The sequence below is a fragment of the Barbus barbus genome (genome assembly GCF_936440315.1).
Source record: "Barbus barbus genome assembly, chromosome: 22".
NCBI classification, from domain to species: domain Eukaryota; kingdom Metazoa; phylum Chordata; class Actinopteri; order Cypriniformes; family Cyprinidae; genus Barbus; species Barbus barbus.
The window spans coordinates 31522-59107 of record NC_136750.1 but is presented as its reverse complement, the minus strand read 5'-3'; the positions used below and the strand labels follow the sequence as shown (position 1 = coordinate 59107).

At 41.3% G+C, this 27586-nt stretch overlaps 1 protein-coding gene across 1 annotated transcript; it reads left to right on the top strand.

Annotated features, from left to right (window-relative positions):
- Window positions 1–208: 208 nt before the first annotated feature.
- LOC306888144 (uncharacterized protein) lies at window positions 209–26586 on the top strand. Its single transcript, XM_079446298.1, has 15 exons — window positions 209–363; window positions 664–808; window positions 12974–13158; window positions 13232–13336; window positions 13416–13530; window positions 13656–13791; window positions 16261–16390; window positions 16953–17108; window positions 17192–17229; window positions 17340–17369; window positions 19458–19630; window positions 22858–23279; window positions 23732–23831; window positions 25802–26051; window positions 26139–26586. The coding sequence occupies exons 2-15, from the start codon at window positions 677–679 to the stop codon at window positions 26201–26203; spliced, it is 2037 nt and encodes a 678-aa protein (XP_079302424.1). The 5' UTR covers window positions 209–363; window positions 664–676; the 3' UTR covers window positions 26204–26586.
- The last annotated feature ends 1000 nt before the right edge of the window (window positions 26587–27586 follow it).

The following is a 27586-nucleotide window of genomic DNA, read 5'->3' as shown; positions in this document are numbered from 1 at the left end:
TCTCTTGAGAAAGCCTCATGCTCTTGTGTGTCTTGATAACAAACACCTTACAGTCTTGGACTCAAAGAGGAAACAGGTTTGGCTTTTTTTTCTATGTTAAGCTTCTCGACACATGGTCTGTTCCTGGCATTCACATTCCTTGACACGTAATCGCTTAACAATAGACAACAATGCCTTAACAAATCTCACCAAGCCAGTTTGGCATCCTCTCTTACAACATTTTACTTTCGCATTGATGCTAGGAAACAAGATGTTCAGGAGTTTGGGACGTTGTTTAATCTATCCAAAATATCCAAGTTACTGACAAACTAGTGATAATAAGAGTGAAGGGAAAGCGTTCAGAAGACGGACAGACATCAGGAGGTCAGTGTTTCTGATTCTTTTACAGTCATGACATGAGATACGTCTGTTAAAGGACTGTTTAACTGCTAAACCAAGCTTTTTCAAAGATATTGTAAAATCTGAAGAATGAAGCGTGTGCATATATTTTATCATGATAAGAAAAAATGTTTACTTGAGAAGAAATCAAAATAAAACTGAATTAGGAACTTAAGTCAACAAAGATGTCGTTTAGATGATTTTTGATGGTTAACACTTTGACTATATTACTGTCAGCAGAAGGAAATGTGAAGGATATTTTCTGTTTGTCTTGGTCTGGATCAGGCCGGTGGCTGTGATGAAGCTGGATCTGAGCTGCAGTGTTTGGGTTCTGGCCGTCGGTTTGCTGCCGTTGGTCCGAATCACTGCCGGATCTATTTTGGGCGCAGCTGTCAACATTGAGCTGCTTGATCAGGACAGATCCCAGCCGGTGAGACCATCACAAAATTGCAATATTGCTTTCTCTGTTCCGCACATTAATAAACATCTTTTCAAGTTCAAGTTTATTTGTATAGCGCTTTTACGATACAAATCGTTGCAAAGCAGCTCTACAGGATATTAAGTTTCCACAATATATTTATATATTGCAGAACCTTAATATATTTAACTTATGGCAAAATTTGGTAATTCTGTATGTTGTCTGAGCGTTGGCATCCTCTAAGGTCCTCTGAGGGGTTGGCATCATCTTTTCTCAGGTGTTCGGTCATCTCAGATCATTTAAGGGTTGGATCCAGACTGAAGCTTCTGTAATTCCTAGTTACCACGGGATGTTAATCAACAGAGAAACAAATAGAGACATAATTAGCGTAGCTGCTGTTCCATCTAAGCAAAAATGATTTGTTCAACCCAAGCTAAAGAATAATAATTATATAAATTTGATCAGATATAACTGCAGTACAAGATTATAAGATGCATTATGTGAATGCTTGGCTAAAGAGATGTGTCTTTAATCTAGATTTAAACAGACAGAGTGTGTCTGAACCCCGAATGTTATCACGAAGGCTATTCCAGAGTTTGGTAGCTAAATGTGAAAAAGCTCTACCTCCTTTAGTGGTCTTTGCTATCCTAGGTACTACCAAAAGTCCAGAGTTTTGCGACCTTAGGGAGCGGGTTGGATTGTAGCGTGGTAGAAGACGAGTTAGGTACGCAGGAGAGTAATAGGCAAGTAATAATATTTTGTAACTGATATGGAACTTAATAGGTAGCCAGTGCAGAGACTGTAAAATTGGGGTAATATGATCATATTTTCTTGACCTGGTAAGAACTCTAACCGCTGCATTTTGGACTATCTGTAGCTTGTTTATTGAAGATGCAGGACAACCACCTAGGATATAGCACACCTCTCCTCAATATGCTGCATGATTTGACATCATTACTATGTATTTTTATAAAGTTCTTGGTATGTTCTTAGCCTAGTTTAACACTTAGCTAATCACTGTTAGCATGTACCTATTCACTGCTAGCATGTGTAACATGCTTGAGGGAAGTCCTGTTTGCGATCACAAGTCAAAGGAACAATACCTGCATGTTTCTACGACACTTCTATCCAAAGATATCCCTTTTGATCTGTTTTCAATGGAGGTCTATGGGGTGGTTGCTAAGGTGCTGTAAGTGGTTGCTAGGGTGTGGCTCTGAAGATCATAGGTTACTTAAAAGATGAGTCAAATGAGTGTGTGTGAGTTAAAGAGAGAGAGAGAGAGAGAAAGGCTTCCTAAGGGCCTGCGCGTGTGTGTGTGTGTGTGTGTGTGTGTGTGTGTGTTTGTGTGTCGATTTGACACCTCATTCATGGGTCTGTGACAAACGGTGCAGGAGGAGTAGCCCGCCAAATTTTTGTCCAGAAGAAGAATAAGAAGAAGAATAACTAGATAGAAAAGTTTGTGGAGACAAACTTTAAGTTGGCTTGAGAAAGCCGGACCAGAAAGTTTGAAAAAGTTTGAAAAGTTTAAAAAGTTTAAGAGGTTTAAAAAAGTTTTAAGTTTGATGGTTTGCAGTCTGAAAGTTGTTTTAAAAGCTTAAAGTTTGAATGTTTTAAAGGCAATACAGTCTGTCAGAAATGATGATTAGCAAGTTACTAGCATGTCGCTAGCATGTTTATAACATGATTAACATGTTACTAGCATGTTGCTAGCAAGATTAGCAAGTGATTAGCATGTTGCTAGCACGACTAGCATGTTGCTAGCATGATTAACAAGTAACTAGCATGTCACTAGCATGTTTCTAGCATGATTATCATGTCGTTAGCATGATTAGCATGCTACTAGCTAATAACATGATTAGCATGCTACTTTTTTATGTTTACTATTGAAATGTTGTTGTATGCATTTGTCAATTTTATTTAATTTCTGTATTTTCTTAAATGGGTGTGTATAGAGTATTTACAGAGTGTTAACTTTTAGTTTTAGTTACTTTTTCTTATTTGTAAGTCGATTTGGATAAAAGCGTCTGCTAAATGACTAAAAGTAAAGTAAGTAAGTAAGTACTAGCATGTCGCTAGCAAGATTAGCAAGTGATTTGCATGTTGCTAGCATGACTAACAAGTTACTAGCATGCTCGCTATCATGATTAGCATGTTACTAGCATGTTGCTAGCAAGATTTGCAAGTGATTAGCATGTTGGTAGCATGATTAACAAGTAACTAGCATGTCACTAGCATGTTTCTAGCATGATTAGCATGTCTGTAGCATGATTAGCATGTTACTAGCATTTTGTAAGCATGTCACTAGCATGTTTCTAACATGATTAGCATGTCGCTAGCATGTTTAACAAATGATTTGCATGTTGCAATCATGTTTCTAGCTTGATTAGCATAATACTAGCATGTCGCTAGCATGATTAGCAAGTGATTAGCATGTTCTTAACATGTTTCTAGCATGATTAGCATGTCGCTACCATGATTAGCGTGTTACTAGCATGTCACTAGCATGATTTTAGCATGATTAACATGCTACTAGCATGTCTAGGAAGTGATTAGCATGTCGCTAGCATGATTAGCATGTCGCTAACATGATTAGCAAGTGACTAGCATGTTGCTAGCATGATTGGCAAGTTATTAGCATGCCTCTAGGATAGATAGATAGACAGACAGACAGACAGACAGACAGACAGACAGACAGACAGACAGACAGATAGATATGGACATGGTTCCCACCTGTCAGCCAGCTTGTGTTTCCCTTCAACATAACACAGTTTCCCCATCACTCTATCACCAGGCTCCAACACACTACTCTTGACTGTCTTATCATAGTGCTTCTTCTGAAGGTCCTTAGCATGCCTTGACATTTTGTTTGCCTCGCCATAGGGATAAGTCAAGCACTCACGCAGCGTCTGGACATATTCACTGTACTCACATGGCTCTTTTGCAGATGACAAACCAAAAAGGAGATCAACAGGCAGTCGTGGATGTCTGCCATACATCAAGAAGTACGGGGAGAAACTAGTCGAATCATGTTGAGTGCAGTTGTACGCATGGGCTGGCTCCAGATTACATCTGTGATTTGGTCACTCTTTCTACTCCTCGCTCTCTTCGCTCTGCTGGTTGTCTCTCCTTGTATCAGCCTCATTGTAAATTGAAAACCATGGGGGGGGGGCTTTTTCTTATAATGGGCCTAAGCTATGGAACGCATTACCTGTGTTCATTAGGAATGCGGCTTCCTTGGATTGTTTCAAGAAACTTCTTAAGACGCTAAGACGCTTCTTTTTAGTAAAGCTTTTAATTTGTGATTATTTACTGTGAATTTATTTTGATATTATGTAGTTTTGGTTGATTTGTTATTTTGTTTGTACATGTTGTAGCTCTTTGAGTTAAAGAAAGGCGCATTACAAATAAAATTTATTATTATTATTATTATTATTATGTATTAATGCGTCAACGTATTCATGCCACTTGGGTTTTTGATCAGGATCAAGAGTGCCCAACATATTCATCAGAGTTCTGTTAAATCTCTCTGTGATCCCATTGCCCTGTGGGTGGTAGGGGCTGGTATGAGTCCTTGTGATTCTAGTCAACTTGCACAGCTCATTGACCACTGTACTCTCAAAATGTCTGCCCTGATCTGCGTGGAGTCTTGCTGGGAACCAGTGACAGCCTTTTGGTCTTTTGTGGGGTAAGCCTGGGCGAATCTAGAGAAATGATCGGTTACCACCAGGACATTCTCTATTCCTCCCTTAGACTTTTCCAGGACAAGAAAATTCATGCAGATTAGTTCCATAGGGGCATTAGTGTGAATGCTGACCAGTGGAGCCCTATTTCCAGCTGTGGGAGTCTTCCTCAGACAACATCTTTCGCACTGCTCACACCAGGATTTTATTTCATTATGCATTCTTGGCCAAAAGAATCGTTCCCGGAACAGATTTAAGGTACGATCAAATCATAAATGACCAGAATCATCATGAAGACTCGTTTTAACCAGAAGCCTCGTTTTCTCTGGTAGGACCATCTGAGCAACAAACTGTCCCTTAACATCTTTAACCTGCCTATAGAGAATCCCATCTTTGACCACCAGCCTCCTCCATTCTTTTAATAAAAGCAGCACATCTTTCCCTTTCTCCGATCTTTCTCCACGTCTTGGCTTTCTGTTAAGTGTTTTATAGTGCAAGACCAGCCCAATGACAGGGTCCTCTTTTTGACATCCTCTGATCTCTAATTTTGTCATTACAGGCAGTGCATCAGTTCCCGCTCCATCAAATGGGTCAGCTGGCACACTGTCCAGATACTCTCCCTCTTTGCATACAACAGTTCTCTCCGCTTGCTCACTAACAACTGCTTCATTTCCCCCTATATCATCTTCGCAGGACTGGACTTGCTGAGTGGAGGGAATCCACTGTGGGCATGACTGAAGGGTTTCTGTAACTTCTTGCCTTGACATCCTCGAGAGTGCATCGGCATTAGCATTAGACTTCCCTCGCCTCTACTCAATGTCAAAGTCAAACATAGCAAGTTGTGATACCCAGCGTTGACCTGTGGCATCCAACTTTGCGGTGCTCATCACATATTTAAGAGGATTGTTATCAGTCAGCACCAGAGGTGGGTAGTAACGAGTTACATTTACTTGAGTAAATATTTTGGGTAACTAATACTTTTAGAGTATATTTTGAAAAATGGGTACTTTTACTCTTACTCAAGTACATTTTTAGTGAAAAAAACTGTACTTTTACTTAGTTACTGTGGGCGACGCTCCTCTCGTTACTTTATCTTATTTGCAATACGTAATAATAAAGTTAAAAATGCTTCAGTTTATTCCAAACGCGCCGTCTACTTTTCTCTGGGCAATGAACGATGCCCATTCGCGAATGATTCATTCTTTTGAGTCAATTCTGTTCGAAGGCTCGAACAAACCTATTCGCAAACCAGTGAATCGGTTCGTGAATCAGTTTGAATGATTAGTTCAGTGTCGTCTGAAGCGGTTCTCTCTCAGATAACAGAAAGTTTAAGAACATCAAGAGCGATGAAGACGTGGCTCTGGATCTACAGTCAGGTGAAAGCAAATCTGAAAAGGCTATGGTTTGCTAGCTTTGAAGATCTTTATTAGATGAACAGTGCTGTCGGTTCCACAGGTATAGATTCGATTGCACTGACTACACGATACCACTATGACATTACCAGTTAGTTATAAATGTACCTTATACATTAAATGCAATCCAGAATTTATTCAGTAAATAAGCTGTCACAGAGTATGAAATGAACACCCGCCAAACCCGCGTTAGTTCCAGGAGGAATGCCTTTGCTTAGACACAATTAATATTGATATTTTCACAATATTTACGCTTGCAGAAATAAAGGCCACATTTGTTTACATCTTGCGGAACAGACGGAAGAAGATCCATCATATGCATTTATTTCGTTATGTTCAGATGTTCTGTAGCGGTCTTGTGAGGAAATTTTTCTCTTCTCCGTGTCAGAGGTTATATACATATAAATAATACATAATAATTCATTAATAACAATTAATATACTTTAAAATATAATTTAATTCAGTGATGCAAATCTGAATCTTTATCAGCTGTTACTCCAGTTTTCAGAGTCATATGATCCTTCAGCAATCATTCTAATATATTGATTTATTATCAGTGTTGTTGAAAAAAACAGCATATGCTAGTTAGGTATGTTTTGAAGCTGGGATGCTGGTTTATGCTGGTCATGTGCTGGTCTTAAACTGGTCGGACCATTAAACCAGCTCAAACCAGCATCCCATGCTTCAAAACATACCTATACCAGCATATGCTGGTTTTTTCAACAGGGATTTGCAGTTTTTTTTTGGAACGTGACATTTTGTTAAGGATTTTTTTTATGAATAGAAGGTTAAAAGAACAGCATTTATAATAAATCAACATATTGGAATAATTTCTGAAGGATTATGTGACACTGAAGACTGGCTTAAAGGCTAATTAAGATTTGCATCACTGAAATAAACTACATAAAAAAATATATATTTTGAATGGCAGTGTGTATGTATATGTATATGTGTATATATATATATATATATATATATATATATGTGTGTGTGTGTGTGTGTGTGTGTGTGTGTAAATTGTATCTAAATATCTATATATCTAAATAAAAATAGACTATATTCAGTATATGATCCAAAGTAACTAGTAACTAACTACTTGAGTAGTTTTTTTATCCGATGCTTTTTTACTCTTACTCAAGTAACTATTCAGACTATTACTTTTACTTTTACTTGAGTAAATATTTCTACAAGTACTTTTACTTTTACTTGAGTACAGTTTTTGGCTACTCTACCCACCTCTGGTCAGCACAGAAAATTTATGCCCATAGAGGTGGTCATAGAACTTTTCTGTAACCGCCCACTTTAGAGCTAAAAACTCTAACTTGTGTGCGGGATAGCGGGTTTCAGGAGGTCTCAAACCTCTGCTTGCGTAAGCAATCACCTTTCCCACACCATCTTGAACTTGCGCAAGGACCTCCCCAAGACCCTCACGTGAAGCATCAGTTTGCAGTACAAACGGTAAACTGTAGTTGGGGTAACCCATAACTGGTTCCGTAATTAATCTCTCTTTCAATGCTTCAAATGCTTTCTCGTATTCCTCTGACCACTCAAACGGCTTTGCAGGTCAAGAAGTTCCTCTAACTTCTCTTTTCTTTTTCTTTGGGTCACCAGAGGTAAGTCTATACAGGGGTGCCACTAGTGTTGCGTATACGTTGATAAACCGCCTGTAGTACCCTGCAAAACCAACAAACCCCAGCACTTCCTTCACATTCGACAGCTGCTTCCAGTCCCTGACTCTACTTATCTTCTCAGGATCCGTATGAATACCCTCTGCAGACACAACGTGTCCCAGATACTGAACTAGATTCCTCAGCAGACTGCACTTTGGAGGCTTCAGCTTCAAACCATGTTTACGGAGCCGGGTGAACACTACTTCCAACCGCTCAAGGTGTTCTTCGAAGGTCCTAAAGAAGATAATTATATCATCGAGGTAGATCAGGAGGCTCTCAAAACTCAAATCACCAAAACAGCAGGTCATCAATTTTTGGAAGGTTGATGGGACATTCTGCAGGCCAAACAACATCCTGTTGGCCTCATATAATCCCATCGGTGTGCTGAACGCAGTTTTGTGCTTGTTGTGTTCAGCCACTTCAACCTGCCAATAGCCAGATGTAAGATCTAGAGTATAGAAGAACCTTACCTGTCCCAATGCCTCCAATGCTTCCTCTATTCTTGGTAGAGGAAAAGCATCTCTGGTACTGCAGGAATTCAGTTTCCTGTAGTCCACGCAGATCCTCAAGGAGCCATCTTTTTTTGAGACAACAACAATCAGAGATGCATATGGGCTTTTGCTTGGACGAATGACTCCAGCATCTTTCATCTGTGATATGGCCTTCCGTACCTCCTGGTACTGAGATGGGGTTTTTTTTCCGATAAGGGAGGCGAAAAGGTTTTGGGTCTATGAGGGGTATCTCATGTTGTACAGTGGTAGTATGTCCATAGTCCATAGAGTGTTTGGAGAAGACATCCGCATTTCGCCTCAACAAATCCTGGAGCAATGTCAACTGCTCCTCACCTTCCACTGCTGCAGCACCAAGATCAACTCCACATATCATACCATCATTAGACTCAACGCTAGTAGTCTGCTGATGACTTTGAAAAGACACCGTCACTGAACTCCCACACTGATTTTGGCACATGAACTGGTTCTGACAGGGCATTTGGCACTTTTCTCCTTCCTCAACGACATTCTTGACGAGGAAAGCATCTGCAAGTAGTGTCTTTGGATTGACGACTACATCCTTTTCAGACAGATTCAAGAGGCGGACTGGCACACAACCTTCCTTCACGTTAGCAAGCAGCCTGGCAAATATAAGGCCTTCTGGTAGCCGTTTGGAAGAATCACTTTCCACCAGAACTGTGTACTGTACTCTCTTTGGTCCACCCATAACTCTGCCGAAAACATCCTGCTCCTTACCAGCAGGTATTGTTATTCTGTGGCCAGCATACTGTCCTTGACCCACTTTACCCTTAGCTCCACCAGGTTCACTTTTACTAACAGCCAAGAATGAGGAGTGCCACTCAGGATTAGTCATCTTTACTCTGGCCAGATACTTTCTGGCATATGATGCTTGGAGGTCATTTCTGGAAACCCTTATTACATTAGTCCCAATAAGCAATGGAACACTGGACCGGTACTCTGTCACAGGGACAACGAAAGCAGGAACATTAAAGTAGACCCTTCCCGATAACTTTAGGTTGATACAAAGCACACCAACATAAGATATAGGTTGGCCAGAGGCACCTTCAATGGGGATGTCTGATGGCTGAAATTCCTGAGTACAAAGGACAGGATGTCGTCGCCAAAACTCATCAGTAATTGTGAGCCAGTAATTGTGGTTACTTGAGAGCCAGAGTCAATGAGAGCCTTACAAATCTCTCCATTCACTTCAACCACCCCTTCATTACACGGACCTACCAGCGGTGTGTCAGCTGGTTTAGACGTGGCCATCTCATGTTGCTGGGGACTCTGTTGCATGCCTGTGGTTGCCCCGGTAACCACAGGCCTTACACATTTAAATCCTGCCTGGTCTCTGCTCCATTTTCAGCTGGGGCCACCTCGTCCATCATCAATGTCCGACACAGACGTGCAATGTGTTTTCCACAACGATAGCATACTACGCCCCTTACTTCAGTGTCACTACTCCCTTGAGATCTCTGGGGCTGAGGAAGTACAGCGTGTGGTGAGGCTCCAACTCGAGCCTCTAACTGGATCAGCCTATTGATCTGATCTTCTTGCCAGCTCATCAGTTTCTTTACCATGGCTGTGAGTTCAGACATATCTGAGTTCAGTTTGTTTTCTTTGTCTGTTCTTGAGTTTTCTCCACTCTGGTTAAAACTGGAAGTTGTAAACTAAGCCTGAGCATACGTCTTTTTAGCCTTTGGCTGTGACTGAAACTTCTTTGTTTCCCGAGTCAGGTTACGAAGTTCCGCTTGAAGCCCACGAAAACTTAGAAGCCTTGGCTTCATTGGCGCAAGCCTGTGATAAACCTCTTCATCACTCAATCCTCTCAAGAACTGACGAGTCAGTTTGCTATCACCGTCTGGAAAAGGTTGGCCTCCATACTGTGCTTCTTCTACTGAACGTAAAGTGGCCTCCAGGGCGATGGCATATGAACACACCGATTCACCATGGCACTGGCATCTCTCATAGAAGCCTGCTAATGGGTCCAGAGATGTCTCCATATCACTATACTCAGCCTGTAGTTCTTCAAAAGCCCTGCCAGTAGTCTGCTCATTAGGTGGGAGATTCAGAACTAGCCTCCTGGGTTCACCACTCAAATGTTGCACCACCGTAGCAAAACCCAGATTGGCAGGTATCCCTCCAGCATCAAGTAGATACTGCATATCCCGTATCCAGTCTTCAATAAGTATCCTACAGTCAGGACCACCGCTGAATAGTTGCACATTTCGTACTTGGTGTGTCTGTGTAAAACTGGGTTGTGGCATGTTCATCGCAGAGCTATGGGAGTTTGCGTCTTGCTGATAAGCCACCCGTGGAGGTGCAATCTGAGGTAGTTGCATGGGGAACGGTTGTTGTGCATACATATTTGAACCACGATATACCGGCACTGTCAAAGGAGCATACACAGGAGTTGGGGGGGTTGGCATAGTGGCACAACTTGAATGTAAAATGTGCTGCTGATCATTGAAGGTTTGGTGTGCTTGAACGGGATCTGTTTCTTGAGGAAAGCTGGTTCCAGACAAGACAGGAGGTGCTGGGGGCAGAAATGAGTCAGAAGGTCTCGAGTACATAGCATTTGGTACACCATAGCAGGAGGATACAGGGGCTGGAACGGTCATTGGATGGCCAGTCAAGTTAGTTTTGGATGAGACAACAGTTGCAGCAGGAATATGCAGGCCATATGGAGATGAGTACATGTCGGGATAAGTAGGAATGTGGGCTTTAGGTGGCATAGTCGATGCTTGGGTCATGTGAGAGTCATTTGGAGAAGTGGGCGTGTCAGTTGGCATTCTGCTGGCCATGTTTGGTGAAACATGAATGGTAGTGGCATTGTCATGCATGTTAGTTTGTGATGAGGCATTTGGCACATTAGGTGGGTGGTGGCTAAGAGAAGACATGTGCACAGTGGTTGGAAGTCCAGAGGGGGCGTTATCAGAGGCTTGTGGATGAGCAATCCAAGGGTTCCCAACTGATGCCAGCTCACTGCAGATGGAGGTACATTCTGTCTGTGCGCTACTAACTGCTCCGACTTTGGCCTGACAGATTGTTGAGAGTTATTGTCTGGCTGGGACATAGTCTCAATGCTCAAATTGACAGGCATGCTTATTTCAAACTGTTGGAATTTGTCTTGCTTTACTGGTAACCATGGGGTGGCCTGGAAGGGCTGCCTTAGTGGTACTTGGGGACAGGGAGGTGGTCGATGAGGGGTGGTTTCAGGGAGCCTCTGCATTTCTCTTTTCACTTCTTTGACTCTTCTTGCCTGTGCAACACACAATGTGTATGTAGTGTGCAATACACTATGTGCAATGTTATCAAAGGTAATTTTAAGAAAAAATGTAGACAAATGCAAATTAATGCAGCAAGTGTATGCGTTATGTATTTCTTATTTTTCCTCTATCCACAAAGCGCTTTATTGAGAATTAAGGTAAATAAAAGTAGAGAAAAAAATAATAATTACCCACTTTTCTTAAGCACTTTAAATATACTCAAATACTAATCAAATGCACAAGAAAAAGGATATGGTTTCAAAAAGCACATCAACTTACATATTTGTTGCTCAGAAGAACAAATTAACACTCCTACTGCACAATATCAAGAGCTCAGAAACAGAAAGGGAAAAAATACTCCTTAAGCAAAACTCAGTTCAGTCCAAAAATACATTTAACAATGCCACTTTAAAACAAAAGAAAGGCGAGGTGCAGTAATAATTTTTTTTTCCTCTTATGCTTTTCTCTTTTTTTTTTTCTTTTTTTTTTTTTTTTTACTTTATCTCCACTCTATTCACACTAATTATACAAAAGCTTACTTCCGTTCCGTTCCGATCCGGGTCACGGCACCAAAGATGTAAGCCTCTTCGTCGGTGTGCTCCCCCAAATGTCTGCATTGTGTTGAAGTGAGGAGTAAATGAGGAGGACACCAAAATCGTTGAGTCAAACAGAGCAGCTTCCTTTTATTTGGCTCCTTTCTCCACACAGTCACTCTCACAGCATAACAGAATGGCGACAGCCTTTCACAATGAAAATAGAACTGTGGGTGAAAAGAAGGGCTCACTCCCCTAATAAGAAACAACACACAGCTCTCCCCAAAGGATGAGAGAACCCATTACATCTTCCCTACATATACAAATGTAGTGTAGGGGTGGTGATGATATATATATATATATATATTGTGGTGGGAGGAGCAAATGACAGACACAGTGGGCATGGCGTCAGGCCTCGGAGAGGTTTTTATTAAACAAAATATTAAACTAAAGTGTCCAAAGGGGGAAAAGTGTCCAAAATAAACAGGGATCTGGAGTCCTCGTCGTGCTGCGGGGCTTGTGACGGAGGGCAGTGTTCAGAAGGGAAGGGTCCAGGGAAGGGGCGGAGTCCGATGGCCGCACGCGCTCCCCTCTCGTGTCCGGGAGCGAGTGGCGGCGGCTTCCTTTAGCGGCGACGTCCTACTCCTGGGCCCCCGGAGCTTCTGGGGGACTCGACGGCCCGGCATCCTGGCCCGTCGGCCATCTAACGGGTGCGGCAGTCTTCCTACTCGACGCTCCCTTCCTGGACCCACGAGGACACCAGCGTGCATGTACGTGGGAAGAGACCGGTTTCCCGAGGAAAGGCGCGCTCTGCATTTAAACGGCAGCGGTGATGAGGCTCTATTCACATCAGGTGCGCCTCATCACACGCCGCCAGCCCTGGCTGTTTCAGCGCCCCTCCTCTCTCACACACCCACTCCCGTCGGGAGCCTGGTGAAGGGCGGCGAATACGGGACGGGGTGGTGATGACAATAAGGGGGGGAGGCAGCCGACTCGTCACAATATATAGACAAGAACAGACAAAGAACTGAACTATAACAGGCTAAACGAGGGATAAAGAGCCACAGGCAGGGCTTAAACTCTGGGGTCTCTGTGTTGCAGGTCAGGGCTCATTACAGTGCAGTGTCCAGTTTGCCCTGTCCGGCCCTGAATGAGCTGTGTAATGGAGCAGACTGTATTCAGCTCAGCACCTTTCCTCTGACAGGAGCTTTACCTTCACCCGGCTGGTGTCTTCATCAGTGGCAGAAGAACATCCCTAAACACCACACGACTGCTCTTCAGCTTGGGTGAGAGATCACACTGTCCGAGTCGATCACCTGTGGAGTGACTGAAATCTCACACTGTGTTCACTCCCTTCAGATCTGACAGAGTCGTGCCACTGCATTCACGAGCAGATCTGTCTGTCAGAGCCGACACTAAACGTGTTAACCAGCCTCCGTATGTGGCTCTTCCTCCTCCAGTCAGGTGAACAGCGCTTCAGACGTCCAGAAATACTGACAGAAAACATACTGTATGTCTGAAACCTGTGCATCTCTTGTGTCAGGTTACAAGCTGCTTGTCCTCAGAATATCCCGGTGAATGTGATGGATTTGGATGGAGATGAGATTCGCTGCCGTTATAAGAAGACTGAACTTGGTGAATTTCTGCAGCTTAATGAAGTCAGTCATCTTTACTCATCCTATATTTGGATTTGTTTCAATCAAATAACATAATTTTTTTCAGTACATTCAATATTTGATATTATATTGTTTCTTCCAAAAATGCTTGTGTTTAACCCTGAAAGGAGACATGTACACTGGTGTATGAAGTTGGAGCGCCTTTGGGTCAATATTCAGTTCTGATCATGGTGGAGGATTTTCCTTCATCTGACCGTGAGGCAGAGCCGTTCTCCACTGTACCTGTGCATCTCCTAATAACAGGTCAGCATGTCATCTCGATATTCACCATGAAATTAACAATTGCTCTTGTTTGAAGCAGTAAAAATAAACAGTCAACAATATAACTACTGAAAAATCTGCTATGGTTGAAACTACATCAGATATACATTCTATCAGTCATATATTTCAAAATAGTTACATTTAGTAGCAAAATTATAGATGTATGAAATAATTCAGCTGCTTCTATAACCCATCTGAAATATAGGAATTATGTAGCGATAATGTTCAAACAAATCAAATCAAAATTATCTTAGAATTTTAGCTTCTTTTCTGTCAAGATTCTCTCAACCAACTAAATTCAGCAGTACTGAAGATGTTCTTATGTTTGCCACACACTTGCATTAGAGCCTTAAGATCATGTAGTTTCAGATGTAGTTTCAGTGTTTCAGTAAACCTATCACTTCATCACAATTTCACCATCCAGTTAGGCTCATCAACCATAACTCCTTCAGAAACAGCCAGAAACCTTGGAGTTATGATTGATGATACGCTGAATTTCTCAGACCACATTGCTAAAACGGCGAGGTCCTGCAGATTTGCATTATACAATATTAAGAAGATCAGGCCCTTTCTACGGTGGCCGTGAGAGCTCAACGCGCTGCAACTTCAGAAAACACATGCAAATAGACAAAACACCAGCAAATCAAGAAAACATCATCATTTTGACAACACATGCGCTGCAAATGAGAAACACTGCAAATCCTCACAACACATGCAAATTGAGAAACCCTGCAAATCCTCACAACACATGCAAATTGAGAAACGCTGCAAATCCTCACAACACATGCAAATTGAGAAACGCTGCAAATCCTCACAACACATGCAAATTGAGAAACGCTGCAAATGCTCACAACACATGCAAATTGAGAAACACTGCACATCCTCACAACACATGCAAATTAAGAAACGCTGCAAATCCTCACAAAAACGTGCTGCATGGACCACAATGGAAATGTTTCAAGGGGACCCAAAAAAAGTGACGGACCAGCTGGGATTTCTTTGTCTTTTGGATATTATTAGATTAATAATGACAAATAACACGATTAACGTTATTATGTAAGATGGCTAACTTATCCTCAACTAAATATAATTTCAAGGTTAATGAAAATAAATTTGCAATGCTTCATTAATTGTTAAAACCAGGTCAAAATAAAAATGTCAGTAAGAATAATATTTAAAAATTTATTCAGGCTCTTTTAGTAGGCTAATGAAAGAAAGGACATTTGCATGTGTTGTGAGGATTTGCAGCGTTTCTCAATTTGCATGTGTTGTGAGGATTTGCAGCGTTTCTCAATTTGCATGTGTTGTGAGCATTTGCAGCGTTTCTCAATTTGCATGTGTTGTGAGCATTTGCAGCGTTTCTCAATTTGCATGTGTTGTGAGCATTTGCAGCGTTTATTAATTTGCATGTGTTGTGAGCATTTGCAGCGCATGTGTTGTCAAAATGATGAAGATGTTTTCTTGATTTGCTGGTGTTTTGTCTATTTGCATGTGTTTTCTGAAGTTGCAGCGTGTTGAGCTCTCTCGGCCACCGTACCTTTCTCTCGGAACATGCTTCACAACTCAGGATGATATATCAGGATGATATAAACAGGAGCACAGGCCAATATGTGCTCGGGAAAATTAATCCTAGAGGTGGGAGATAAAGAGGAAGAGGAGGGGACGAGAAATTAATGGGATGTGGTCAAAGGTTATTTGTTCTTGATGAAATGCAAAGCACTATGGTTGTGCAGGAATGAGCATGAGGGAAGCTGGCCTACAGGCTCATCTACAGCGATTTTACAATAATTACACATACAGTATAATTACAGTTCACAATTTTGATGAGAAATTTTATTCTGTATGCAATAAGTACTGTAGCACATCGTGCACCTGCAAATTCGTAACTGATCTGTACTTATTACATGTACGGTGTTTTTGCAGGATGACTGTCTAGGGGTGATAGAGAGTGTTTTGTCAGAATATTAAGAAACTGCTCTAGACAAATAAGGTCATTAATAAACACTGTAATGCAATCTGGCAGAGGATGCTGAATTTAACAATTGACATTATACTGTATTGTTGCATAATGGGTTAATATTCAATTGGTTTATATTTGAACTTATCTTTTCTAGTGTTTTTATCTACTGTAAAATCTTTTACATTAATGTAATATAAATAAAACTTATTGTTGAATTACACTGTATCTGCACTCCTATATTTGTTATACTGTAATAGACACCGTCTTGCAAAATGATTGATGATTTCCAAAAGGAGGTGTTTGTAAGTGTTTTGAATGGATCTCACTAGTGTTCTCTAGGTAGTGAAGCAGTCTGTGTATTTATAGGTTTTGTGTGCTACATGAGACTATAAGACTAAATGCATAAATGTAAATGTACACACAAATAAGATAGGACTGTGACATGCACTTTTGTAGGCAGTTTTTCAATGTGAAATGTTGTTTAATTGCAGTTGAAAGCGGAGCCGGCTGCTCAGTCGTGCCGGAGTTCACAGGCATCAGTCCAGCAGGAGGCGCTGTAATCCACGTTCTGCCCTTCGAGGAGGTCCATGTCAACATTACAGTGGACTCAAGAGTACAGAGGTAAGCTGACAGCACAGGAGAGCTATATTTAGGCAATCATATTTGAGTTTTGTACTGTTTCATGTTCAGATTAATGTCAACAAATTAAATTTTTCTCTAGAGATTAATGCCATGTTAATTTATGTTGCTTAAATTCACCCAGATGTTCAACAGTTGTTACTGCTGAACACAAAAAAGACATTTTGAAGAAGATTGAGACATAATCTAGAGGAATTGTCAGGTTCTTTTCTGTCCTCGACCTGATCTGACCCAAATTACTTAATTTGAGTGCTCATTAAACTCAGTGTGCATAAATTAATTCTTAATTCCTTTTACTCAGATCAGTTTGCTCCATTCAGAATAAAGACATTAGTGCACTGAAGTGTGTAGCTGTGATTATTTCCATTCATTTTGATGGCACGCTTCAGTTTGGATGTATATTCTTCTCATTAGTATAAGGGAATCATCTAAACTCTCATATCATTCAGACATTGTGACCCCAAAAACACAAGCACCATAATACTTCATGCTAAATAATTTTGTCAGTATATCAGTTGAAATCCCTGGTCATTTCTCAATGCAGTGTGTCTGAAATTGCCGTGACTGGTCCACCGGGCCTCTTCGTATCACCAATGGAAATAGGCCAGAGTTTCCAGAGTTCCGTCACGCTGTCCTGGGTCCGAGGTCAAAATCAGTTCGCACATCTGCTGTCCGTTTGTTTTGCTGCTAATACTCAGAGGTAGTCAGCAATCAACTTGAATTCTTCATAAAACAAATTCACAACTGATAGCTCAGTTAAACTGTTTAATGTTTGTTTCACAGCCTGCAGTCTAACGTCAGATGTATATGGCTTCAACAAAGTAAGATTGTTTTACTCATTTTCTGTGTTTTCCTGTTAGTATTTAAAAAACTGGCGATGGGAGATCAAATGCCTGTAGTCTTTATTTCATGTAGTTCCACTCTCTTTCAGCGCAAACAGATCCTTTGCCGCCTGGAACAGGTAATAATTCTGTTAGTTGTTTTTTTTTGTAAATCATTAAAGCTAACACTTTATTTTTACACTTTACTATTACACTTCCGCAGTTGTTTTCAGCCTGTACTGCTTAATGTGCAGAATGGTTTTGAAGATACTGTAAGCCTCAGATGTTGTAGTATTCGTTATGTAACACTGTACGTAACAGTGACAGGCATCTGAAATAAAATCAGAAACAAACTAAAGCTTTCTTATAGAGCACATGGACACTATACTCACACGCCAGAACAGAGCAAAAAACACCAACAAAAAAACATACTCTAATGCACTGTCCTGCTGAACAATAGTGCTACCTCGTGTCCGCAGCGGTAATGATTTATCACACTAGAGATGTGTTGTCTGTTTTTGATTTTTGTTAGTTTGTAAGAAATATAAGATTATTTTTTTTAAATCTCCCCCGACAGATTCAGCTGTCAGCAAATGTTGTCACTGTTTGCATAGTGGAGTGATGATTTTCTTACGTCTGTTTGCATTCTGAATCATACTTTGTTTTGTGTTCCTTGTATACATTTAATACATCATCTATAGTCATCATTACAATCCAAGGGTATTGGATTGATTTTATCTTTATTCTTGTGCACAGTTTTATTTCTAATGTAAAAATGCAGCATTTTATTTGAAGAGAATCAAAAAACCTAAACTTATGTAAAACTATAACACGAAAAACCTAAAACAAGTCAAGTCAAGTCAAGTCAAATCTGCTTTATTGTCAATTCTTCCACATGTACGGCACATACATACAGATAATTGAAATTGCGTTACCCTCAGACCCTTGGTGTAAACAGTTAACATTAAACACGTTCAAATACAGATAATACAGTTTAAACATATGTACATACAACTCTATAGCTATACAAGTAAGGACATTGTAGAAAAAAAATAAAATAAATAGATAAAGTGGCATAAGGCGCATGGCAGATGCGCCTTATGAAACCAGTTAAATAAAAACAAAACTGTGCAGATATATTTGTAGTGCAAAAAGAGCTTATCAATCTGAGAACATTGTAGAAAAATAAAAAAGATAGATAAAGTGACATAAGGCACATGGCAGAATAGATGGAGTGCAAACCAGTTAAATAAACCAAAACTGTGCAGATATATGTGTAGTGCAAAAAGAGCTTGTCAGTCTGAGGACATTGTAGAAAAATAAAAAAGATAGATAATGACATGGCAGAATAGATAGAGTGCAAACCAGTTAAATAAAACAAAAACTGTGCAGATATGTGTGTAGTGAAAAAAGAGCTTGTCAGTCTGTTAAATTGACAGGAGAACAGTCTTTTTATGAGACTATCCGAGGAGGTAGTTTGCAGTCAATGCTGGATGAGGTAGTGATCAGTCCAATGCTGCACAAGTGGGAGGTGCTGGTCACAGTTTGTAAGTAGGTGGGGGTGGCTGGTCCTGGGGGTGTGGGGAGCCGGAGGGGGGGGGGGGGGGGGGGGGGGTCTCATAGTGTCAGAGTTCAGTGTTGTATGGGGTAAAAAGAGGGGAGGGGGGTCAGGGACGGGAGGGAGTTCAGCTTCCTGACAGCCTGATGTATGAAGCTGTCCTTCAGTCTGCTGGTCCCTGATGGCAGCAGACTGAAGAAGCTGTGTGTCGGGTGGGTGGGATCACCTGCAATGCGGAGGGCTTTGCGGGTGAGACGGGTGCTGTAAATGTCCTGGAGGGAGGGGAGAGAGACACCAATGATCTTCTTAGCTGCTCTCACTATTCGCTGAAGTGACTTGCGGCAGGATGCGTTGCAAGCGCCATACCACACAGTGATGCAGCTGGTTAGGATGCTCTCGATGGTGCCTCTGTAGAAGGTGCACATGATGGGGGTCGGGGCTCTGGCTCTTCTGAGTTTGCGGAGGAAGTAGAGATGCTGCTGTGCTTTCTTGGCCAGTGCTACAGTGCCAGTGCTAGAAAACACTAGCAATTCTGCATGTGTCTGTTGTTTCAAAACCATCCTGACTAGTTAAAGCGCAGGACTGTCTTCAGAAGTCTCATTCGTCATAAGTGTCTCACCCACATCTCATTCAAATGTAAAGATGTTTCTCATGCGTATTTTTCTGTCAGAGTTGAAATGTAAGGAGCGTGAGCTTCAGATGTCTCTAGTGCTGCCCATTTCTTTCCTGGAGAACCTGCATTTCTCTGCTCTCCAGCTGAATGATCCGACCTGTCCAGTGTTTTATAACTCGACCCACATCACCGCCACCTTCCCTCTGACTGGCTGCGGAACCAAGACCATGGTATGAAACCTTCTCACTTCATAGATATATTTTAGATACTTCATAGATACAGTTAGTAGTGCCTTTGTATTTCTAGCAGTCACATCGAGTTTATTTCATTATTTATTTTTTCTTTAAATATTTATCTTTGTGAGTATACTTAGATGTTGAGAAGTTTTTAAAAAACTTATTTATTTTTTGTAGTTAATGAAATTAATTAATACATTTCTAACCTGAAAGGAACTGCAAAGGGGTCTTGTCCTAAAGGATTCTATTCTTTTATTTTGGAAAATTTACCATTTGAGTTAATAAATGTCAGGGTTCTGGACTCCTTGTTATTTGTTTCTCCCCTGTCCTTCCTGAGTTTCCTTATTTGGTTATTTTCCTGTTCTTGTTAAATTAATTTGATTATTATTTGATTACTCCTCACCTGTTTATGTTCTCACTGATTACGTTTTGTGTTTATAAGTCCTGAGTCTTTGTCCGTTCACTCGTCTTTTTTACATTGTGTTGCCTGTCTTTGTTTATAATTTATGTTATTAACCTGTTAACCTTCACCCCAATTTGTGGCCTCGCAGGTGAAAATAACCTACCTAAATTAAAATGGTAACAGTTTGTGACAAAGTGTGCTTACACAAACAAATTAGGTATCTTTGGAAAGAAGAGACTCTGGGCTTTACTATCTATCATCCAGAGTTGATAATGCTCAAAAAGATAAAAAGTTATAGGCACTGACGTGCCTTGAAAAATATTTTTCCACACTGAATGTTTTTTTATTTCATATACAAATACATGAAATAAGTCCTGGAGCAATCCAGAAAAGTAATGGATCGAAAGCCATGTGTTTCATGAGTTCATATTTCAAATTTGAAGAAGATACCATGAAAAATGAGATTCCTGCAATATTTTTTCTGAAACTATTTATAAGGAAGGAAAAATAACCACCAAATGGATTGCAGAATTATACAAGCTATTTTAGTCATTATACATGTTCCTGCATAGTTTTTCAATTATAAAATAATAGACAGATTTATTTGAGCACTAAAAAATACAAAAATAATTATTTGAGTAATAAAAAAGGAAAAAAAATAGAAAAAAAATGCTTTGTATATAGTATGTATACTGAAGTATTCTTCGTTATTCGTTATTACAATGATAAATATCACTGCCAGACGTGAAGTGATATTGCCAGACATGGTCATAGAGTCAGTAAACACACGCTGATGTGCTTCCATTCAGATTATAATCAAACAGATGGGCCATATAATCAATAATAGCTGATCAATGAATCACAATGATAGCCGTCATAGATTCGCTAATAAACACGCTGATGTGCGTCCATACATATTATAATCATGCAGACACGGCCACATTCCCCACACAATACACACACACACATATAAAAAATGTAGAAGAAAAAAATTTTTTTTTATGGATAAAGCAGATCGCTAAGTTACGCCCCGCTCAGATGACAGTTGCGTCACTGCCGGCTGGAGGGAGCGCCAAATTCAAATAATCTATATTCCGCTTTTCTGAGACTTTTTTTTTTTCCGTAGACGGTCTCATTATGTTTGTAAAACCGTATGCTGCAACACAGTGTTGTTTTTTTACCACCAAGACGCTGTTTTTGAGCGTAATTTATTCCATAACGGACGCGAACAATAACTCTCTGAAGAAATGAAACGTAAACAAAGGAATATTCATCCTTATTACAACGTTATTGTTTCGCTGGACTAAAAGTGCTCGCTGGGATGTTGTTCTGTGGACCCTTACCTCTCTAACTAAACTGGGATTTCAGCAGTGGACGCGTTTGTGGCTCGTTATTACAATGATAAAGGTACGTACTGCTTTTTTACTCTGCGTGTTTGGATGTGTACTGCTTACACAAATGTAGCAAATTTGTGCCACTCATTCCTTATAAGCTTTCCATCGAAAAAGAGCGATCTGTCGTCGATGCTTGAGGCTTAGACCCTCAGAATGATATATAGTTTGTCAAGATTAACTTTGTCCCGTTTCATTTATTCTATTAGAAAACAATGACACATGCAAACAAAGAGCGTTCAGTGCGACGTCGCTCTGGTGAACGTTAACAGGTTAAACTTCGCCGCCGTCTGTGGTGAAGTCAAGCCTACCGTTCGTGGCTCAGTCAAGACCGCCGTTCACGTCCAACGCAAGCCAGCCGCCGCCCGTGGCTCCCTTGAACCCGCCGGCTCCAACCCCAGAGCTCCTGGATACGGCACTACCCCCGGAGTTCTCGCCACTTCTCCTTACCCCAGAGTGCCCTCCAGTGCCCGCTCCAGAGCCCGCACCTCGCAAGTGCCCTCCCGAGTGCCCTCAAGTGCCCGCGCATCCCGAGTGCCGCCAAGATGTTATAGACTTCCCCAATAAATTTTTTTGGGGGTCCATATCGTCATGGCCATAGTGGCTAGGCCAAGGGCCAAAGCCACAGACTCACCTGATCCGCCATGGCCTCGCGAGTCCCCGGACCCGTCATGGCCGTCCGAGCTTCCTGCGTCGCCCTGGAGGTCTCCCGTGTCTCCATCCTGGTCTAGCCTCCATGTCATGGTTCTGGACTCCTTGTTCTTGTTTTTCCCCTGTCCTTCCTGAGTTTCCTTATTTGGTTATTTTCCTGTTCTTGTTAAGTTAATTTGATTATTCCTTGATTACTCCTCACCTGTTTCTGTTTTCACTGATTACGTTCTGTGTTTATAAGTCCTGAGTCTTTGTCCGTTCACTTGTCTTTTTACGTTTTGTTGCCCGTCTGGCTTTGTTTATTATTTATGTTATTAAACTAAGAAGCATTGGTGAACTGTACCTGCTGTCTGCTGCGTCCTTCCCTTCCTGCCACACACACAACCGTAACAATAATGTAATTTCTCATAATGTAAACAATATTATTAAATGAGTTCAAAATTTTATGGTTGGTGAAATTAAATTTTATGAACATTTATTAAACAAATAATTGAATATAATACTCATTACATTATATCACAAAAGTAGTGTGTGTACAAAGAGTGAAATACATTAAAATAGCATTAAAATGTCATGTGTGAGTTTAATTTCCAACTCCAAGAAAGAGCTGAGAAATTAAACTCGCACATGAAAAAATGTCATCTACAAACAGAATGAGGGTTAATGAAGAAAGTCATTGAACAGCATGAAGTATGAATGCTGCTTATTTTAAATGTCCCATCTTCTGTGGTTTCATTTTAATTTAATTTGATTATCTGTTCTTTTATATTTTCCAGCATTTAGGATCAGAATTGCTGTACACCAACATTTTACGCAGCATCAATCCTAACTCCACTATAAGCCGCGTGGCCACTCTCGTCCTGCCGCTCGCCTGCAGGATTCCTGCTCAACAAGCTAAAGGTCCAGCTTTTAAAATCTCCATTCCTGAAGAAGTCAAAACGTTTGGTGCCGTGTCCTTCTGGCTGGAGTTCCACTTTCCTGGAAAGGGTCCTATGGCTGACAAGACACGTCTGCCACGTTTACGCGGTTCACCGCTGGGGCGTGCGGCTCGAGAGATACGTTCTACAGACCGGATGGACATGCTGGACCTGCATGTGTTCTCCAACTGCTCTTTGGCTCGTGCTGAGCTCATGGTCGGCCGCTGTGTGGAGTCAGAAACAGAGGACTTCACAAACACAAGGCCTCTGCTGAACCAGGGGTTAGTAGCAACATCAGCTGAATCAAAAACTGTTTCTACTGCTAATAGTTTCTGTTAGTCGTTTGAACAAGTGCTCAAAAGAAGGGAGACAAGAATATCGTAAAGACTTCATTTGGGTCTGTATGCAACCACCCAGAACTCAGTAGTGGCGAATAGAAACACACTAAAAACCTCAGAAACCTTTTGTGCCTCCATATCTTTCTGCACCGCCATAAATCCATGACTGTATCATACAGACTTCTGTACTATATGTAATAATTGTAAAAAGCAAAAGATTCAGGGCAGTTCTGATTCTAAGTTTTTTTTGTGATATAATGGGTGGAATTTCACATTAAGATAATTCAGCAGATTTAATAGCACCTCTCCTCATGCTTCATGTACTCCATGTTTTTTAATCACATCTTTTCATCATTAATCTGAATTATTCAGTCACATGGCTCTCTGTTTTTCAGCTGTGTATCTGGAAATGGAACCTTGGAGATCCTGACATCAACTTCAACTGTTCGGATTTTCCGCTTATATCTTGGTTCTCTGGGAATAAAGGGAGACACGGTATGTTTCATTACCTGTGCTTTCATTATGCCCTATAAACTCGTGTTCTCAGAATGAATCAGAATCAGAATCAGAATGAGCTTTATTGGCCAAGTATGTTTACACATACAAGGAATTTGTTGTAGTGACAAGCTCCACAGTGCAACAGAAAGACAGTAACAGGACAGGACACAGGTAATAAAACAAAATAACAAGAAATAGCCAATAACCAGTGTACAAAGCAGCAAAAAAATAAAAAATACACAATATATAATATATAATATAGGCGACTATGTATGTACAGGTCAAGTATGTGCAAATTAGAAATGAGAAAAATAAAAATAAAATAAGTGCGTGTGGTGAATGGATAATGAATTAGTTGTGTGTTCCACGTTTATTTATTGAGTGTTCATGAGATGTATTGACTGAGGGAAGAAACTGTTCCTGTGTCTGGTCGTTCTGGTGCTCAGAGCTCTGTAGCGTCGACCAGACGGTAACAGTTCAAAGAGGTTGTGTGCTGGATGTGAGGGGTCCAGAGTGATTTTGCCAGCCCTTTTGCTCACTCTGGATAAGTACAGTTCTTGGAGAGTGGGGAGGGTTGTACCAATGATTCGCTCAGCAGTCCGGACTACTCTCCGTAGTCTTCTGAGGTCAGATTTGGTAGCTGAGCTGAACCAGACAGTTATTGAGGTGCAGAGGATGGATTCAATGATGGCAGAGTAGAACTGTTTCAGTAAGACCTGTGGCAGGTTGAACTTCCTCAGCTGGCGAAGAAAGTACAACCTCTGCTGGGCCTTCCTGACAATGGAGTCAATGTGAATATCCCACTTCAGGTCCTGAGAGATGGTGGTGCCCAGGAATCTGAATGACTCCACTGCAGTCACAGTGCTGTTCATGATGGTGAGTGGGGGGAGAGCAGGGGGGTTTGTCCTGAATCCACTAAGGTTGTTAAGACTGCACCAGACAGCCAGCTCCTTAACCTCCTGTCTGTAAGCAGACTCGTCACCGTCCTGGATGAGGCCGATCAGTGTGGTGTCGTCTGCAAACTTCAGGAGCTTGACAGAGGGGTCTTTAGAGGTGCAGTCGTTGGTGTAGAGGGAGAAGAGCAGTGGGGAGAGAATGCAGCCCTGAGGAGCTCCAGTGCTGATGGTGCGAGTGCTGGATGTGAATTTGCCAAGCTTTACTAACTGCTGTCTGTCTGTCAGGAAGCTGTTGATCCACTGGCAGACGGAGGTGGGGACGGAGAGCTGAGTTAGTTTATTTTGAAGGGTTTCCGGGATAATGGTGTTAAAAGCAGAGCTGAAATCCACAAACAGGATCCTCACATAAGTCCCTGGTCTGTCCAGATGCTGCAGGATGAAGTGCAGTCCCATGTTGACTGCATCATCCACAGACCTGTTTGCTCTGTAGGCAAACTGCAGGGGGTCCAGTAAGGGTCCAGTGATGTCCTTCAGATGAGCCAGAACCAGTCTTTCGAATGATTTCATGGCTACAGACGTTAGGGCCACAGGTCTGTAGTCATTAAGTCCAGTAATTTTGTGTTTCTTTGGGACGGGGATGATGGTGGAGCGTTTGAAGCATGAGGGGACTTCACACAGCTCCAGTGATCTATTGAAGATCTGTGTGAAGATGGGGGCCAGCTTCTCAGCACAGATTTTTAGGCAGGCTGGTGACACACCATCTGGACCAGGTGCTTTCCTTCTTTTGTTCTTCCTGAAGACCTGGCACACATTTTCTTCGCTGATTTGAATTGTAGGTGTGGGGGAGAGAGGGGTTGCTGGAGGTGTGAATGGTTGTGTGGAGGGGTGTTCTGGGCGGGTGTGGGGTGATCGTTCAAAACGACAAAAGAACTCGTTTAAGTCATCTGGCAGGTGTTGATTCTCCAGAGTGCTGGGGGGTGGTGTTTTGTAGCTGGTGATGATGTCCATTCTGTGTTCAGGTGGATCTTTCCTGCATGTCTGTTGTTAAACCCTGTTGTGTTGTTTCTCTAGATGTATGCTGAGTGTGTAGTGCACCTTTGTGTTACCACCAAACAAACCGACAGATGTTCTGATCCCTGTATGGGAACGCCGGACCCGACCATAGTAGACAGCGTTCAGACCCACAGCTACACTGTGCGCTCAGGGCCCGTTTCCCTCATTAAAGTCACAGAAACCAGCGCTACAACGGCTAAACCGCAATCTGCTACTCCAGTCGCTCAGCCTTCCACCGGCCAGGCCACAACAGCTGCTGCCTCTCGCCGTGAGTGTTTTACACACTAATATTGGCATAGTGCACATTTCTGTGACACACCACATATCACAGTATCTTTGCTCTTCTCTGTTTCAGCTCTAGATACAGGTGCATTCTGGGTAGTCGCTGTGTCATTGCTTGTGCTCATGCATCTCCTATGAGCTATGAAGACGCATTGGACAACTTTGTAGAGCAGTTCATCAGTGACTAACCGAAAATAATCTTTTCTTCTTTCCTAACCTGCATTACAGTGTTTCATTATATATCCTTTGATCACGTAAAAACACATTGTAGTAAAACAAACTTAATGATTTTACGGTCATTCACAAATTTTGGGTAGCATCAAGAAATACATCAACCCCTGCTCTTCCTATCTTTTATTTTTAAGCAACTATAATAACATTATACAATTTTATAATATTATGCCTTTTTTATCAAGAATAAAGAAATCAAGATTTAAATTAAAATGTGAAACTTCTGGCATTTATTCTCCCTCATGTTTTCCAAACCAGTATGAAAGAATAAAGATGATTATCAGAATGTTGATGCTTCTCTTCTCTTTTAGAGGTGTATATCTACTTAGGCCCTGACAAGGCACTAAGGACTTATCCATGTCAAAGAGCATTTTTACAAATATGAATGTTGATGGATTTTGGCACATTTTATTAATGAGGGCCAAGAATTTATATTTTCTGATGAATTAACACCATATTTCACTTCTGAAAACAAGAAGCCAGCAGGACATGTTCTTTAAAAAATGTACTGAAAGTAGAGAAGACTCACTTTCTGTTTGTCAGAGAACAGAATGATGGATCGGAGCTTTTGCTTATGAGAGACAGCTCTGCTTCAGTAAGACTTCTAGATGGGTAAACCAGCACATACTACATATATTCCCAGCCAGACATGTGTATATATTGTTACGTGTTTGATATATTTGGGGATGTCTCGTAACATTTAAGTGAGACACAACTGACGCTGGAGCAACCATGGAAGAAAATGAGCAGGGGGCAAGTAAGCACATTTAACAAGTTCAATTTATTTTGAGGAATACTAGTTACAATCGTTAAAGAATTTTTACTTTAAATATGGGGAAAAAAAGAGAAAAATTAGTGACACCAAAACAAAGAAATTATCAAAAGCAAAACAACCCTAATTACTAAACCCCAACCCAACTAATCTAACTACCAAACAAAAAAGGTAGAAATAAAACCGCAAGCTTCGGCTTATCTGACACCCAAGCTAAACTACTCTCATTAATAACACAGAGCGTGCAATCTGTGATCGTGTGCAGTTGCTGACGCTCGCTAAAGCGTGCAATCGCTTTCTTATGTGCGCTGTTTTATCGGTACTTTCGCTTTCAAAATTGATTGCGTTCAGCAAGGAGGGGAGAGGATGGAAAGTGGGGGGGCACGGTAACTCGTTTGGGGGGGCATGGCTCGCGAGTGCCCCCCCTTGGCGCCGGCCCTGGTCACAGCGTTTACCTTGCGATAATCTGTGCAAAATCTGGCGGATCCGTCGCTTTTGGTAACCAATAAGCACGGTGA